The sequence below is a fragment of the Corythoichthys intestinalis genome, chromosome 13 (genome assembly GCF_030265065.1).
Source record: "Corythoichthys intestinalis isolate RoL2023-P3 chromosome 13, ASM3026506v1, whole genome shotgun sequence".
Taxonomy (NCBI): domain Eukaryota; kingdom Metazoa; phylum Chordata; class Actinopteri; order Syngnathiformes; family Syngnathidae; genus Corythoichthys; species Corythoichthys intestinalis.
This window is the reverse complement of record NC_080407.1, coordinates 10,081,301-10,100,804: the sequence shown is the minus strand read 5'-3', so window position 1 is coordinate 10,100,804 and position 19,504 is coordinate 10,081,301. Positions and strand designations below refer to the sequence as shown.

General features: G+C 39.1%; 1 protein-coding gene across 13 annotated transcripts in view; it reads left to right on the top strand.

The window, feature by feature from the left end:
- wnk1b (WNK lysine deficient protein kinase 1b) overlaps window positions 1–19,504 on the top strand; it is a 167,301-nt gene that overhangs the window by 7,551 nt on the left and 140,246 nt on the right. For all 13 annotated transcript variants that reach the window (XM_057856246.1, XM_057856245.1, XM_057856248.1 and 10 more), the window contains exon 2: window positions 8,924–10,194. In XM_057856246.1, coding sequence (XP_057712229.1) covers window positions 9,379–10,194 — 816 coding nt within the window. In that variant the 5' untranslated portion in view covers window positions 8,924–9,378. The remainder of the gene's footprint in view (window positions 1–8,923; window positions 10,195–19,504) is intronic.

Genomic DNA, 19,504 nt, shown 5'->3' with positions numbered 1-19,504 from the left:
AGACACAAACAGTGTGATGGGGCTATGAGAACTGCCACTGAATACTGGATGCGGACGTTAGCTGGTCTAAATAGCACTGTCTATTAGTGTGAGTTCGCGTCGACATATAATCACGTCAGAAAAGCGCGCCAAAACCCAAATAATCAGCTGCACTGAATCGCCAGCAGAGGGCGACATTACGCCACATAACATGTGCAAGTCACACCCAAGCGCCAGCAGGGGGCGGAAAAACTCCATAAAACACAATTAACAAGTTGGCCTTTCACTGTACTGACATTTAAATCTGTCTGAGCGGGCCTAGTGCGTTAATTGCGTCAAATATTTTAACGTGATTAATTTAAAAAATTAATTAACGCCCGTTAACGCGATAATTTTGACAGCCCTAATATATATATATATATATATATATATATATTTTTTTTTAAACCAGATCACAGCATTTAATTAGTGCTTTGAATGAGACCAGGGCTTTCTCTTTTTTTACACACGGTAGCAGCCTTTCACACAGTGCAACATCTGAACTCCTGTGCAAAATCAGTAATAACAGTATTTTAGTCACAACGACCCATCAATAAAAATATTCAAGTAAATATAAAAAAAAACGACAAAGAAACGACAGAGAAAATATTGTAGTGCTGCAGCATCTTTATCGCAATATCAATCCAGGGATCAGTTCAATTGCAAACAAAACATCAACTAAATTGCAATGTAGGCCCGAGCCCGATCAATTAACGAGATTTGCAAGCCCAGCCCGAAAAACTCAAATTTTTAGTTTTTTTTTTTTGTTGGAGTGACGCGAAAAAAAAAAAAACACAGCAGCAGCAATTTATTTTCATTTCTTCGAGTTGACAGAAAAAAAATGCAAGTTTTCTGAATGTTTAAATAGTCTACATATTTTTATGATCATTATAAAAGCATTTGCACAACGAAATAACGCCGGGAAAGTTTAATAGCAGCAATATCAATCCAAGGATCAGTTCAGTTGCAAACAAAACATCAACTAGATTGCAATGTAGAACAAAAGTAAAATGTAGGCCTAGCCCACTACATATGTGCAATCAACTAACTCACGTAACAATAAAAAATAATGAATTAAAATGAAGTGCAGCAGCATTTTAGCAGCCATAACAATCTGTTCCAATATGAGGAAATATCAGTTTTTGCAATCGAGAGAGCAGAGAGATAGTAGAGGTTAGATCGGGCCTAAAAAATCCAGCCCGACCCGACACGGCCCGCTGGTATGGAAGCCTGAGCCGGCTTGGAGTGACGCGGGAAAAAAAAAAAAAAAAACGCAGTATCAGCAATTTATTTTCATTTCGTCGAGTTGGCAGAAAAAAATGCAAGTTTTCTGAATGTTTAAATAGTCTACATATTTTTATGATCATTATAAAAGCATTTGCACAACGAAATAACGCCGGGAAAGTTTCATTTAAAAAAAAAAAAAAAAAAAAAAAAAAAAACGCTGTTTTGCAGACACACAGAGGAGAAGATTCAAAAGGATCATATTTGTGTTGCCTTTGTGTGAATAAGTAAAAGTCTTTCGTAACGAATCGCAAGCATCACTGCGGGAGGAGAAGAAGAAAAAGCGGGCGGCGCCACGGCGTTCATGTGCGTGCACAAGCAAATGCACAATACAGAGAGCCTGCTCTTGGTTTTATCCCTTTTTTTTTTTTTTTTTTTTTTTTTTTTAAAATATAATTTATTAGTCGGTACGGCGGCCCGACCCGACCCGAACGTGAATGCTTAACATTTTGGGCCCGACCCACCCGAATTTCGGGTCGGTTTCGGGCACAAGATCTAGATTATTGATGCACCTAAGACATTGAAAGCAGACATCTGGGGACATTTTGGCTTCTACGAGGTTGGTGGAAAACTTGACCAGAGTTATGCGTGTGCAAAAAATGAAACATGAGAATAATAATACAAATGTGGAAACCAAATCCGTTGCATCACCGGAATTGCGCAGGGAAGATTTTTCAACGTACTTATATATTTTAAAATGCGCTTCGGCTTGTTGCCCGCATCGAATCGAATCGTCCATGCCCCGCATCGGGATGCATCACCGCATCGATTATTGTTGACACCACTGCTAATTTATGACATACTTTTGCCTTTTGTTGTTGATTTTCACCTTAGTAAATGAAATTAAACTTATTTCATTTCACACTGTTCTTAGTTTTGCTTTCATGCAGGGTCGTTTTCGTCAACAATGACTATAACGAAAGTATTTTGTCGACGAACAATTTTTGTCTTGACTAAGACGAGGCTAAAAATCGGGTCTTGATAGACTAAGGGGCAGTTTACATGGTGACTCTGTGACACAAAGATGCAATGACTGAGTCGCCTTGCGTGCATATGGTGTCTGCGAAGACGAAAAATTCTGAATCCTGCTTCCAAAGTGGAACAATCCGATTGCCGGGGATTGGGGGGGGGGGGGGGGGGGGGCTTCCTCTGCATGCATATCAAAGGCTCCTGCGTTAACGTCAGCAATCGTACACGTCAGAAATTCTTTAAAAATCAAACAATGTGATTTTCTGGGTTTTTTTCTCCACATTCTGTCTCTCATGGTTGAGGTTTACCCTTGTTGACAATTACAGGCCTCTCTAATATTTTCAAGTGGGAGAACTTGCTCAATTAGTGGTTGACTAAATACTTATTTGCCCCACTGTAGTATGTAGCGGCTGTCGGCAGCAGTCAGGTATTATTGTTTTTTTATCTCGCGGCATGAGTTGAACCAGAGCCGTGAGTTGAGCTTTGTCATTACCCTTGTAATGACAGGCATGATGTTTACTCTCATGACGCAATGCAGACCGTTCCTCATTGCGTCCTGAAGACCGCGATGACTGTGTTGTAGTTCCGCTTTACTTGACATATTTCCAGAATCGGAATTTGGATGTTTGTGAATCGTTCTCGAATCTTGCACGGCCGAATCGTGAATAATCTAACAATCGGAAATTTTGCACTCCTCTACTAATAAGTATTATCATCCAAAAGACGAAGACAACATTTAAAAGGGCTGCCAAAAACAACACTGTTTTCATGTCTACATTCTCATTTTATTGTCACATCCTTGCATCACATACTATTTTCATGGCGTGAAAGGCCATAATTTAGGTCTGTTATACTTCCAAGTGTGAGTTAACCTTCCACTGAGCAAACCGATTTCTCCTGCTATTAAAGAGAGGGGTGGCAGTTGAAAGAAATGGAATAAAGCCTGTAAATTGAAGGCAAACCAATCCAAAACCTGGTGTAAAATGCCACTTTGCCTCGAGTTAGGGCTCTGCGTTTCTTAACCATCACCAAACCCCTGAGGCTTCCTCACCGAACCCCAGTTAAGAATCACTGATATATCTGAAGGTGTACAATGCGTTTCTGATCCAAATTAGGATTATTCAGCCTTGACGGAGCTGAGCACCGCTGCCTTTCATAGAGCTGAGCAAATTTGCTTTCCTGATAAACATACTATGGCTGTCAAAATTATCGCGTTAACGGGCGTTAATTAATTTTTAAATTAATCACGTTAAAATATTTGACGCAATTAACGCAGATGCCCCGCTCGACAGATTTAAATGACGGTACAGTGAAACGCTCACTTGTTAATTGTGTTTCATGGAGTTTTGCCGCCCTCTGCTGGCGCTTGGGTGCGACTGATTTTATAGGCTTCAGCACCCATGAGCATTGTGTAAGTAATTATTGACATCAACAATGGCGGGCTACCAGTTTATTTTTTGATTGAAAATTTTACAAATTTCATTAAAACGAAAACATTAAGAGGGGTTTTAATATAAAATTTCTATAAATTGTACTAACATTTTTCTTTTAAGAACTACAAGTCTTTCTATCCATGGATCGCTTTAACAGAACGTTAATAATGTTGATGCCATCTTGTTGTTTTATTGTTATAATAAACAAATAGTCTTTATCTACCGTATGTTGAATGTATATATCCATCTTGTGTCTTATCTTTCAATTCCAACAATAATTTACAGAAAAATATGGCATATTTTATAGATGGTTTGTGTTGCGATTAATTGCGATTAATTCATTTTTAAGCTGTAATTAACTCGATTAAAAATTGTAATCGTTTGACAGCCCTAAAACATACTTCGCAAGGTTTCTAGACATGCGTGAAGTTGCTGTGCAGCCGTTTTATCCCTGTCACTCTGAGTGACCTCTCCCCTAAGCTGCTAACTGGCCAGCGAGCAGACTAACCTTGAGGTTAGCCAGGCTGCGGTGACTTTGGGATAAATTGGGAGCGCAGCGCAATTAAGTTCCCGCGCTGGAGATGGAGTCAATAGGAGCTAATATTCAGACAGGCAAATGTCTGATTGTCTTATACATTCCATTGTAATATGACACTCTTGAGATCATGTAATTTAGTCATCGAAAACGTGCATGCTCTTAAAGCTACTCTTGTTGATCATCAAGTATCCCAAATACTTTAATCTAATCAGCCACGTCTTGGCTTGTCAGGGTTAGTCATAGGTCATGACTCATGACTTGCATTGATTACTTTCTATAATTATAAGCCACTCTCAAAGGTTTGCAGTACTTTTTCACACCGTTTCGTTTCGCTCCCTTGAGGAATCATCAAAGAGACAATGGCATTGTTGCCCCTTTTCAACACACATTTCCTCCTGTTTCATTGTCCCGCTTCACCGTAGCCGCAACAGCTTCCATCATCCCACGTTGCCGTGTTGATTTACCGCTGTACAAGCCAGGGACAACACGGTCGTCCTATTGATCAATGATAAGCGACACGTCTCAGCAGACAGACGACAAGGAAACAGAAAATCACGTGTTCACTTCAAGAATAGCTTTCCTTTCAGATGTTGAACAATTGTTCCAGACGTTATGCAAACATTTCAATGATTGTTTCTAGAAGTGTGCACCGGCACTGCCCTCACGATTCGATTCGATTACGATTCGGAGGGCTACGATTCGATTCAATTTGATTCAGAGGGTCACGATTCGATTCGGTTCGATTCGGCAATGCATCGCGATGCCTTAAAGCCTGGGATGCATTAAAATTCTAAAGCAAAGCATATATTTCGTGAATCATGAGGCAACACAAGCAGTCAGACATTAAACAACTTTTTATTGGCTCTTGTGTCACTCCTGGTTGAAGTCAAATGAAAATACTAGAGATGCACGATAATATCGGTCACCGATAATTATCGGCCGATAATGGCAATTATGACGTCACACAGATAATCCAGATAAAACGAAATTCAACCGATAATGCAATCCGATAATTATATACTTGATTTAGCCTCCAAATGTGCGCAATCAACAGTTTTGTCCTATTCTGCTAGTTTTAAGGAGGTGTTTTTGCAGTGTAGTAATGTGATATATGTTAGGAATAGCTTACTTTTAAAGGCAGTTTTGTGAAACTTGGGTGTTTACTCTCTAAGTAATTGTTGCCAAAAGCTTACCATTACACAATGTCATTGCTATTGTTTAGATGTTGGAATTTATTACTTGTTCACATTTGATGTGGAAAAAAATAGCACTAAATTACATTTTTGCACAGTAACATTTGATCTTTGTATACTTTAAAATTTTACATACATATTTGAATAGAATTATCGGCGTGACATTATCGGTTATCGGATGGAAGGGGCAGGAAATTATCGGTTAGCGATATCGGTTGAAAAATGTATTATCGTGCATCACTAGAAAATACTTTCAGATATATATATATATATATTTTTTTTTTTTATTATTAAATTTATTAGGATCATGGAAGCTTCCACTTGGGGAAAATATATACATACAGTATATCCTGTAAATACATAATATAATAATGGAAGCTTCCACTTGGGGAAAATATATACATACAGTATATCCTGTAAATACATAATATAATAAAAATATACAGTACTGTGCAAAAGGTGTCCTGCCTAAAACTTTTGCACAGTACTGTATATATATATATTTTTTTTTTTTTAATTTAAAAAAAAAAACAAAAAAACATCACAGCATTTAACTGGTGCTTTAAATGAGACCAGGGCTTTCTCTTTTTTTTTTTTTTTTTTTTTTTACACACAGTAGCAGCCTTTCACACTGTGCAACATCTGAACTCCTGTGCAAAATCAGTAATAACAGTCACTGTATTTTAGTCACAACGACTCATCAATAAAAATATTCAAGTAAATATTAAAGAAAACGACAAAGAAAATATTGTAGTGCAGCAGCATCTTTATCGTAATATCAATCCAGGGATCAGTTCAGTTGCAAACAAAACATCAACTAAATTGCAATGAAGAACAAAAGTAAAATGTAAGGCTAGCCCACTATATATGTGCAATAGAGGTTAGATCGGGCCTAAAAAATCCAGCCCGACCCGACACGGCCCGCGGGTATTGAAGCCCGACCCAGCCCGAGCCCGATCAATTAACTAGATTTGCAGGCCCAGCCCGAAAACCCCAAATGTTGTTGTTGTTGTTGGAGTGACGCGAAGAAAAAAAACGCAGCAGCAGCAATTTACTTTCATTTCTTTGAGTTGGCAGAAAAAACACAAGTTTTCTTAATGTTTAAATAGTCTACATATTTTTATGATCATTATAAAAGCATTTACACAACGAAATAACGCTGGGAAAGTTTAATATAAAAAAAATAAAAAAAACCTGGGTTTTGCAGACACACAAAGGAGAAGATTCAAAAGGATCACATTTCTCTTGCCTTTGTGTGCATAAATAATATAAAAAAACAAAAACGAAAAATTCAAAAAAAATAAAAACAAATTCTCAGTTGGCAGGAGAAAAATGCAAGTTTTCTTAATGTTTAAATCACAGGTGTCAAACCCATTCCAGAAAGGGCCAAGTGGGTTCCGGTTTTGCTTTCCAACCAATGAAGAGGACACCTTTTCACCAATCAGATCTTTTACATGTGTAATCAGTTAAACTTTGTCAGGTTCTGCTTGTTTCAGTAGGAAGTTCATTGGTTAAACTCTCTGCATGGTATCGGTTGGAACAAAATCCAGCACCCACTTGGCCCTTTCTGGAATCAGTTTGACACCTGTGGTTTAAATAGTCTACATATTTTTATGATCATTATAAAAGCATTTACACAACAAAATAACGCTGGCAAAGTTTAACATGAAAAAAAAAAAAAAAAAACTTGAGTTTTGCAGAGACACAGAGGAGAAGATTCAAAAGGATCACATTTGTGTTGCCTTTGTGTGCATAAATAAAAGTGTCCTTAGTAACGAATTCTCAGTTGGCAGGAAAAAAAACGCAAGTTTTCTTAATGTTTAAATAGTCTACATATTTTTATGATCATTATAAAAGCATTTACACAGCCAAATAACGCCGGGAAAGTTTAATATAAAAATAAATAAATAAATAAAAAACCTTGGGTTTTGCAGACACACAGAGGAGAAGATTCAATAGGATCACATTTGTGTTGCCTTTGTGTGCATAAATAAAAGTGTCTTTCGTAACGAATTCTCAGTTGGCAGAAAAAAACGTAAGTTGGTTGAAGTCAAATGAAAATACTTTCAGATACATATATATATATTAAAAAAACAGATCACAGCATTTAATTTGCTTTGAATGAGACCAGGGCTTTCTCTTTTATTTTTTACACACAGTAGCTGCCTTTTCACACTGTGCAACATCTGAACTCCTGTGCAAAATCAGTAATAACAGTCACTGTATTTTAGTCACAACGACCCATCAATAAAAATATTCAAGTAAATATTAAAGAAAACGACAAAATATTTTAGTGCTGCAGCAATATCAATCCAGGGATCAGTTCAGTTGCAAACAAAACATCAACTAAATTGCAATGTAGAACAAAAGTAAAATGTAGGCCTATCCCACTATATATGTGCAATCAACTTAGAAATGCAATCAGTAACTACCACGTAACAATAAAAAATAATGAATTAAAATGAAGTGCAGCAGCATTTTAGCAGCCATAACAATCTGTTTCAATATGAGGAAATATCCGTTTTTGCAATCGAGAGAGCAGAGAGATAGTAGAGGTTAGATCTGGCCTAAAAAATCCAGCCCGACCCGACACAGCCCGCTGGTATTGAAGCCCGACCCGGCTTGGAGTGACTCGGGGAAAAAAAACGCAGTAGCAGCAATTTATTTTCATTTCTTCGAGTTGGCAGCAAAAACGCAAGTTTTCTTAATGTTTAAATAGTCTACATATTTTTATGATCATTATAAAAGCATTTGCACAACGAAATAACGCTCGGAAAGTTTCATATAAAAAAAAAAAAAAAACATGCGATTTTGCAGACACACAGAGGTGAAGATTCAAAAGGATCACATTTGTGTTGCCTTTGTGTGCATAAATAAGTGTCTTTCGTAACGAATCGCAAGCGCCACAGCGGAGGAGAAGAAGAAAAAGCGGGCGGCGCCACTGCTTCATGTGCGTGCACAAGCAAATGCACAATACAGAGAGCCTGCTCTCGGTTATATCCCATTTTTTAAAAATAATTTATTAGTCCGGCGCGGCAGCCCAACCCGACCCAAACTTGAATGCTTAACATTTTGAGCCTGACCCGACCCGTTTGGGTTCGGGCACAAGATCTAACCTCTAAGAGACATAACATAACAATGGCTGAAGCGGAGAAAGAGGGAGCGAGAAAGATTATTGATGCACCTAAGACATTGAAAGCAGACATCTGGAGACATTTTGGCTTCTACGAGGTATGTGGGAAACTTGACCAGAGTTATGCGGTGTGTAAAAAATGAAACATGAGAATAATAATACAAATGGGCAAAACAAATCCGTTGCATCACTGGAATTGCGCAGGGAAGATTTTTCAACGTACTTATATATTTTAAAATGCGCTGAATCGATTCGGCTTGTTGCCCGCGTCGAATCGAATCGTCCATGCCCCGCATCGGGATGCATCGCCGCATCGATTATTGTTGACACCACTAATTGTTTCTTCTACTTTCAGAGACAAGAACAAAATTGGATCAAGTTGGGCCATGTTAGGCCAGGCTAGGCCTTCCTAAACGGCTCTACATTAAGAAGCCCACGAAGGTCACCTCTTGGTTTCACATCAACTTTCTGTCCGTCAAGCTTTTGGAGTGCAGAACTTTATTGGCCTTTCCATGTCTTGGTGGATGCTCACTGGATGTTGGCAGCAGAATGGATTTGGGTGGTTATCTCTTGAAGTCCCCAAACTTTGATCGCCTGTTGATATCTCCCTCCCAGGTGTTCATAGGAAAGCCCCCCACCATCTCCAGGGGCTTCCCTCAAGAGGGACTGACTGGAACTCTAGGTTCTCTTGTTGAACCAGTTCAGATCAACGTTATCTAGAGGATGCGTAATTGCGTCCCTCCTTAATTGACTTGAGTATTTGAAAGTAGAACAAAAGTCCTCCTTGCTAGTGTCGATCCAGGTGGAATAATGTCGGAAAATAAAAGCAGCGGTAAGGCGGTGACATTCATTGCGCCGGCCCCGCCGTCACCATCCCTCCAAAACCCCCGCAAGAATGTGAATGGCTCTGCTAGTTCAGACACGCATGTGGTGGAGAAGCTAGAAGGTCACCCGGAAGTCCAACGGCGGAAGCGGCGGCACACGATGGAACGAGACTCCAAGACGGCGGAGCACCGCTTCTTCCGCCGGAGTGTCATTTGCGATTCCACCGCAACAGCCTTGGACCTTCCTAGCAAGGGAGCTGTTATCCTCCATTCGCCGCCAGACTGCGCGTGGCCGCCTAACGTGATCACTCCTCAACCCCTTAGCCCAGGACTCGCAAAGAGAGATGCCAGAGCAGATCTCCAGGGGCCCTCCGTAGAAAGCGCCCCGCCTCAGCCTTCTTTAGAGCTTGGCGGAAGCTCTGGAGATGTGCCAATCCAAAAAGACAGTAGCAATGTAGTACATCGTGAAGAACGGGTAAAAGAGCTCAGCTCGACAGCGCTGGAGATCACCAACAAAACAGGAGATAAACCTGTTGACTCCATGCAGGATGTTGCAAAAGATGGAAAATCAACCGAGGAGAAAGAACGGGAAACGGAGCTGGCCAAAGCGCGCGCTGAGCAGCGGGAGGCCGAGAAGCGGGTGCAGGAGGATATTGAAGAGGCGGAGACCAAAGCGGTCGGGACTTCGCCGGATGGACGCTTCCTGAAGTTCGACATCGAGATTGGGAGAGGCTCCTTCAAGACTGTGTACAAGGGGCTCGACACGGACACGACGGTGGAAGTGGCGTGGTGCGAGCTGCAGGTATGTCCTTACTCTTAAAGACCATACGACAGGAGAAAAAAAAGTCTTAAATAGCATTATTATGTGAATTAGAATCATATTTTGAGACGATTCGACTATCGGGTCGCGTTAACTGAATATTTTCCGTCGTTGACCGGTTTTTGAAAACGGTGACGGAAAAAACTGAAGTCCATCTGTCATGTTGACAGGTTGCAATTCACACCCCAGACCACAGGGTGGCGAGTGAGCATATTAATTAGCTATTTTCTCTTGATGCATGACGTCGTTGGCCTTACTCGGAAAAATGTCAAGACAACTGAGTGTCCGAAGTTTCTTCAAAAAGCCCCAAAACGACGAAGGTGTTGATAAAAGAGGTGAAAAAAGAGGGACTGCACAAGCGGGCACGCAATTCAAGTCCATGCACACCAGGAGGAAGGTGTGAGACTGCGTTCAGGCCACAGCAGGTGAACTGTTAATTTCATTGTTCCATATGTAGTGTAGTCTACCTACTGGGGCCACAGTCAGCTGTTTTTGTCACTGCGGAGAAAAAGTTACATATTCATCTGCTTGATGTGTGATGGCACAGTGGGGATTCTCTGTTAAGCTTGTTCGGACATGAATGAAAACTAAATATTATTGAATATGTCATTATTATCATTTTAAAAATTTAAGTGACGGGTAAAAATAGATTATGACCGGATTTTTATGACCCTGTCAGTCAAAATGACAGACAACGAAAAAGTCTAACGCAACCTCTGTCGACTATATACAACAATTTAGCAAAGCGCAGATGACGAGAAATTAGTCTTTTAATCCGCCGTCACGCCTACCATTATAGGGCTCTAGCGTCCCCAACAGGTGGATGACGTCAGCGGGAGAATGGTTTCATCTGATAAATTATGCAGCCCATTGAGGGGGAATTATTCAGAACGAGGAAAACGTGACGAAGAGAGCCGCAAAATGTCATTGTTTCAGTCTCTCTACTCCAATATTTTTACAGGATATTCTTTTTGTCCAAGTATTTTTCCCAATTAGCTAAAGAAATGGCTTGAGAAGGACCAGTCAGCCCGTCGAGGGGGAACTATTCACATCGAGGAAAACGCGACGAAGAGAGCTGCAAAATGTTATTGTTTCTGTCTCTTCAATATTTTTACAGGATATTCTTTTTATCCAAGTATTTTCCCCAATTGCTAAATAAATGGCATGGTCATGACATGTGCTAAATGGAATATGAAATAATAAAAATGCATTTATTCAGGACGACATGGCAAAATTACTCCATAATGGTCAAAATTGTCAACTTCACCTTTACTGTCGCACCTCCCGAACGATATTTTATGACACCTAAATCGGACATATGTCATTTCCCTTCCCCGGCTTCGGAGAATGTAAACAAACCAAGAGGCGTGACAGCTAGCCGACAGGCTAACCCGAACAGAGTGATTTTTCAAAGTCTTCGAAGCGGAAAATCACACATAACTAGCCCGGATTATTTGACATGATGACTGGGTTGTCGATTGTCATCGCGGATCGGCAAACCGCCCGGCAGAGAGCAATTTACAGTTCGTTCCCCGGAGGAGAGCGGCTGCAGTTGTTGTGCAGCTAAGGTGCAGCTAATGTGCACGAGGAGAGCTTTTTACATGCCTATCAATGATCAAACGTAAATGGTCCTTTATTTAAAGAAAGTTTGTAGTGTTTACTTTGTAATCGCTGTATTAATATTTGACATAATACAAAATAAGATGTTTACTCACTTCCTCGTAAGTCCAATGGTCCCAAAGTAGTAGGGCTTGGCCAATATCCATGGTGAATGGGAACCTTTTGAAACTCCAAAAAGGCGCACACGACTCTCCCTCATAAAGCAAGATTTTCCTGCAGCCGTTTGGCTGGCATGATGCGAAAAATAAACGTATTAATCCGCAAAATCAGCTGAATCCTTAGACAACAAAGGCTTAATATTAGGGCTGTCAAACGATTAAAATTTTTTATTCGAGTTAATCACATTTTAAAAATTAATTAATCCTAATATAATCTCAATTCAAACCATCTTTAAATTATGCCATATTTTTCTGTAAATTCTGTTGGAATGGAAAGACTGATATATGGCGGAAAACACTCAGGTGACTTGAAGTTCCGCTCTGAGATCCCCAATTTGGACAATTTCAAAATTGTCCGATATGCATGTGTGATACATCATTGGAAAGCTTAAAAAACTCAATTTTCTGGGGGAAGAAAAATTTTGAACAGGATGGAATTTAAACAGCAAAACCTTATCAGGAGGCGAGAGAGCACACGAAAGCAGAATTACAGATGCCACGACTTTAACGAGATATTATCGCGTACTTAACTTGTTTCGATCCAAAAACTCCATGTAGCATGTACAGTGCCCTCCATAATTATTGGCACCCCTGAAAAAGATCTGTTTTTTAGCTTCTAATATTTTTTTAAATTCAAATAATTTGGGACCTTAATGTAAAAAAAGAGAAAAATCCAACCTTCAATACAAGTGCATTTATTCAGTGGGGGAAAAAAATCCCACATAAAGAAAAAATTATTTGACATCAAATAATGTGTGTTACAATTATTAGCACCCCTGGTGTTAATACTTTGTACAGCCCCCTTTTGCCAACAAAACAATTTTAAAAAATTGATTACCGCCCATTTATACGATAAATTTGACAGCACAAGTCACGTTGTACACCTTTTAACAAAAATGAGAGATAAGCGGCAGTAAAACAAGCCATTATCCACACTTGACGAGGTAAAAACGTTAGTTGAGTATTACTGGTGCATGATAATTATTGGTTCGATAATTATCGGTCCGATAATGGCATAAAGACGTCATCCCGATAAATCCAATAACATTTGTAATAGGACCGATAATATGTACTGTTCTCGATTTACACATTACGCACTAGTATGGGAAATCAGTTTACTATTTGCGGGGCATTGCTTCCACCTGCTGGTCAGAATAATTCACTGCATCTATTTTTTTGTTACAGTAGTTTGGTTCAATCACTTACACATTGTGGTGTCTAGCGGTAGCATTGACAGTCGTGAATGCTTTCTGTTACGTTTCCGCCTCGGAAATATATATAAGTATTTTATGTTTACTATAACATATGGATGTGCAATATATGTTTACTTCTGTGGTGAAGGGTCATATGTACAGAACGTCATAAGTTGTGTTATAGAAGCCAGCCAATGCTTTAGTAGCTCAAGCTAGTGTGCTCTGCTCTACATATAATAGTTGTGTATGTAAGTGTATTGTGCAGTTTGTTGTATATTGAGAATTGAATATGTGTATTTTTCTGTTGTACTTTCACAATATTAAGACGAGTGTCTTCCCATAAAAGCAAGAAAAGACCAAGCCTTGTGGTTTATGGAAGTGCATTCATTCTTAGCTGGCTGTCGGGCAGTGCAGAAGTGAAACGCACTGTTTTGTTCATGTCATTATGAAAAATCTGTTGAGATCAAAGGCAAATCTATGTTGAATCCACCACTAGTTTTTTTTTTTTTTTTTAAACTTCCAGGTGTTTAAAAGCTCAGGTTATACATTTAAAAAATTATATATTTGTTATCGATATCGGTATCGGCTTTGAGCAGCAGGAAGTTATCGGTATCGGTTTCAAAAAAATGGATATCGTGCACCCCTATTGAGTATCAAATAGGAGTGGGAACCTCAGGGCACCTCACGATACGATTCGCGATACAAGGCTCACGATAACGGTTATCTCACGATACAGCAATTATCGATATTTTGGTCACAAATTTGATACATGATATTCAACGATACAACTGTTAAAACGGGGGGAAAAAAAGATATTTCAGAATAGAAAAAATACTGTTTGAGTCATTTATTAAACAGGGACACCTTTTCTGTGCAACATTGCTGTAAAACATAAATCTACTGCAAATTGTGTACCTGCACAGATAGAGGAAACACACCACAACCACTGATATCTCTTGGAGAAATCATGATGAATGGCTCCCTTAATTTCTTTAAAGTTTTAAATCTTTTAAAAAAAATTAACAGTGCTGTAGGTGTCACTCAGCAGTTGAGCTTGGAGAGGGGCAATGGTAAAATTGGTGGGTCTTTTCATCGTATATGACCTTTGTTGCCAAAAGCATTGGTTTGAGCACTTCCACCATCTGCTTCAGCATTTGAGATGTCGGGCTCAGTCAGTCACATTCTTCCTCACCTTAAAAACAACAAAATAAAACAAAAAAATATTAGCTACTTAATAGCTTTTGAGTTGGAATCCTGTTTTTTTGTGTTGGAAGTATTGAGTGAATTAAAAAATGAATTGAATGTATAGAAATTAAAAATGCAATAATTACCTATTTTTAATATGTAGGCTACATTAATTATCATGCACACCACCTTATATATCTTGTAGGGCTGGGCGATATGGCCTTAAACATGTATCACGATAAATTGAGCAGATTTATCTCGATAACGATAAATGACGATAAATTCGCCCAAGCGGACTGTTATATAATTTGAAAATCTGAATCAATGCATGAAATACAGATTAACTATTTCTTGTTGATTTATTTACCAGCATTCAATTTGATATTCTGTATTTAACAATTGTACATGCAGTCTAAACATTAAGTTTATAAAAATGTATTGTAAGCAATAAGAATTCAAGTATGAACATTTATAACAGCGTGTATGACTTGAACAATGTACATTGTCAAAATCAATATGCCTGTGCAAACATGTAATTGTAACAAAAATGACTTGCAGCTTGAACAGTACACTTCAAAAAGACAACTTATTGTTAATGGCTGCTGTGACATAATTATTAAATACAAGTGTTTACTTTATGGTTTAAGGGTTTTTTCCCCCCCAGTGCATTTTTTAATAAATGCACGCACAATAAAAATAGCTGGGGCCATTTCTCGGTCATTATAAGTTTTGCCGTTGGATTGTACTTTATGCTGAATGCTTTACCATCACAAAAGCTATCAGAGGAATCACACACAGACAGATACAAAATAACGCCACATAGTAATTGCTAGATGCAGTCCGTGCCCAATCCACTCATTAAGTTCAGCCGTTTGGACAAGGTTAGAGCCGCTATCTGACCCCATAACGTTCATTTGTAGCGTTAGCCGCTAGCTAGCGTTAGCCTGGCTACCAGTAGAAAGCACTGAAAACACCATCTCCGGAAATCGTGAGAACAAAGGAGGACAGCGGGTGAAAGCCCGTCTGGATGACACCAAGAGTCTACTAAATGTCGGTTGAAAGTTTGGTGAACCTCCCTTAAGCCACACTCCATCACGTTTTGCTTGTAGCGTTAGCTGCTAGCGTTAGCTTACCGGGCTTTTGTTTGATTGGCTTCCTGATGATCACGTGACTCCCTACGTAAGCACATTCACTGCTTTCTTAAAGGGGAATGAACATAGACGATCAACACAGAATCAAAGCGGGATGAAAAGACTATATTTTCTTGTTTTATTAATTTACCGAATTTACCGACATGGTCAAAATTACGTCGGTCATCGTTAAGAATTTCGGTGACGGTAAATTTTCGGTTTACCGCCGTGCTCTAATATCTTGGCAGCTATTCAAACCATTTTTATAGCTTATTGTATAAAAATGGCAGTAATAACAGTTTGTGTCGTAAACTAGATAGAAAGTGGTTCTCAAATAATATCAAATCTGTAAATTCATGTAGGCTTTTCCAATATTAATTTTCATCCAGTTTAGGGTCCTGGTTTATTTTATAACATTCAACACCAAATGTCATCAAAATAATACATGTAAATGAAAAAATCAATTACATTGCAAAAGTTTCTTACCTCAAGTGATGAAACCGAAGCAGTGAAGGGTGTCCACTTCGTCACCAGCTGCCAGTGAACCTTATTTTTGTTAGACAATTCTTGCATTCAGCAAAATCCTTGTTCACCTTACTTCCTTTCTTGTTGGTATAAAATCTAAAGTGTGTCCCCATGTGAGATATGTAGCAATAGTTTTCTTACTTTTTCCTCCACCGTTCTCACGAAGCTTTATTTTTTTTTTTCAACCCACTTGGAGCTTCCTCTCCTTCTCTCTAGACGACTTGTGCGCACTTTACCTTCACTGCCACTCTTGAGCGTCCCTAGTTGACCGCCAAGGAATTGCTCAACCAACATTGAGCAGTTTACAGCATTCATACTCCATTGTATGGCTAATATGTCAAATAAAAGTCTCGATACGTGGCGGGAGCATATCAATAACCGATCGGGTTGCAAAATATCACGATATATCGTTGTATCGAGATATTGTCACACTCTTAGTATCAAATGTGTAGTGTAAGAATGAGTCAGAGGTCGAATTTAAGCATTTCTACAGGGGTAGCTGTTCTAATTTCCATAGGTATGCACCCTGCAAGAGCAGTCATACCTGTGTATGACTGAAACGCTGACAATGACTCGAACTAATTCACTGTTAAAAAGTATGAAACAGGACGAGGCACCCCAGCTGCCACAGGATGCTCTCGCCGCATTGTTGCGCGCTGATGCAACGGCGAACGCGAGAACCAAGTAGTGGTTTCCTGGATGCATCTGGCCGGGAAAGAGGCAAAGAGTAGTCAGTTTTGAGGAACTTCATTAGCATCCGATGTATTTCAACAGTCCCAGCTGGTCAAGTGACGTTTATGGCCGAGCTGAAAGAAAACATGTGGAAGTGCTCGCTTTAGTTAAAGGCTTGCCAAAGAACCAAGCGCACATCCTATGTGACGACTGATGACATAATTAAACACAGTTTGACACTTACGACAGAAACGAGTCGTAAACTTGAAACGAATGAATGCGGATGGTTGCCATAGAAGGAAATGAACTGGGATTTAGACTAATTCTGGTTCTTACATCAATTGCTTTCGCTAGTTTTCGCTTTTGCTAGCGCAAAGTCAAACAAAACCAGATCAGGTGAGATGTTTTTTCCTCTGAATGTGTGTGAACATAGTTCCTCCCGATGGCAGTTTTTTTTTTTCTCCGTCGTTCATGGTGTCACAAGATGCTGCTGTAGGCGTCCACTGTCCCAGCAGCTAAAATCAGCCTCGCCTGATGCGCCGCGCGCCGTGGAAACGCCACTTTGTTTACCAGGAAACAAACATTCGGCTCCTGTCGCGCGCTTCCCTCATCATCCGCCGCCGTGTTCAGCAGGTGGTTATCAGGTCGACTTTAAAAGAAACGCTTCATTCTATTGAGTGGATTAGTGGAGTGAAACACTCCATTTAAACATGATCTATGGAGTGCGTTATGTAAGAGCGCGAGGCCCTGTGGTGACGCCTGCAGAGACAAGTTGGTTCCTACAGATTCTTGCTACAATCCTCTATGTGTGTGTCAACGACGGCCGGGCAACTGCTGACATGCGGCTGGAGTAAAGTTACACACGTGCACACATACATGGTCACTCAGTGTGTGGGCAGAGCAACTGGAGATGTGTGGGAGTCCCTGAATATGTTACATTTTAGCCTTTTTTTCCTCTTAAATTTGTATTTTTTATTAGTATGTATTTGGTTGGTATTTGGGTTTTTACCCCAACATACTTGTATCATTTAAAAATGTGTTCACTTTCATTTTGATGTCCTATACGGATCGCACAGCAAGTGGAGGGAACGGTGAAAGAGGGGGGGGGAAAAAAGGAGGCATGACAATTAAGACTGTTGCGATATGCAATAAGTCAATTAATCGCACAGTACCGTATTTTTCGGACTATAAGTCGCACCTGAGTATAAGTCGCACCAGCCATAAAATGCCCAACGAAGAGGAAAAAAAACGTATCTAAGTCGCACCGGAGTATAAGTCGCATTTTTAGGGGAAATTTACTTGATAAAATCCAACACATAGACCAGATATCTCATCTTGAATGGCTATTCAAAATAAAAATACAATAGATAACAACATGCTAAATAGGTGTACTGTATGATAATGTTACATGATGCATGAACAACGAAATGCGAACGTGGCCGGTAGATTAATATATTAGGGCTGTCAAAATTATCGCGTTAACGCGCGGTAATTAATTTTTTAAATTAATTACGTTAAAATATTTGACGCAATTAACGCACATGTCCCGCTTAGACAGTATTCTGCCTTTTGGTAAGTTTTACAGCAAGGCTTTTTGTGCTGTCTAACAGCGAGCTCTTGTGGTCGCTTTGCGACATGGTTTATTGTTTTCTTGCCAGTTCAATATGGCTGCACGACGTCTCGGGCTGACGCCTACGTTGTAATGTTGTGCTTATATGATCCTTGGACAAGATTTGTCCGTAAGTATGGTTGTTGTAAAGAATGTACATATTATGTTAGTAAGCGAAATGTTATATTTTTTGTATGAGACGCTTTTTGTTTGTTTAGTGAACCTGTATAGCGTGCTAAGCTAACGTTGTTGCTAATGCAATGCTTGTGTACTTTTTTTTTTTTGTAGTGATATGATAATTAGTTAATAATTTCACACATAAGTCGCTCCGGAGTATAAGTCGCACCCCCGGCCAAACTATGAAAAAAAACAGCGACTTATAGTCCGAATAATACGGTAAATAAAATGAGGTCGGTAATTTTCCCAGCTGCGATTTATCGCCGCATGTGTTGCATGCACACGTATGCATATGAGACTTTCACGGATGTTTATTGGTCATCAACACACCATAGAATTAAGGCTCCAACATACAAAATAAGAAAACACATCTATATTAAAAATTGTAAAATGTTAGCATTGCTTCATTGAAGCTAATAGGAAAAAAACAATGCAATAGCCTGCTATAAAACGTTTGTAGTCCGCTCCAAAATGCAAACTTGTGGTTAAAATGTGACCGTTCAATCATGAAAACTCTCTGGTTTACAGCATTTGCAAACAATGCGGAAAAAAAAAAAAAAAAAGAAATGATCTAATACTGACACCATATGCATGACGACAATTGTAGACAAGTGCATTTCTTTTTTTTTTTTTTTTTCTTTTTCTGAGTGTAACGTTTATGATTAGCAGCTTAACAAATGTACTTCAGGTGAAAATTTCAAAATAAAAGCATGTCATGTCCACATGTAAATAAAGATTTCTGGAGTTACAGTGTATCACAAAAATGAGTACACCCCTTGCTTTTCATCAGATATTTAAGTATATGTTTTCATGGAACAACACTGACAAAATGACACTTTGACACAATTAAAAGTAGTCTGTGTGCATCTTTTATAATAGTTAGGGCTGTCAAACGATTAAAATTTTTAATCGAGTTAATTACAGCTTAAAAATTAATTAATCGTAATTCATCGCAATTCAAACCATCTATAAAATATGCCATATTTTTCTGTAAATTACTGTTGGAATGGAAAGATAAGACAC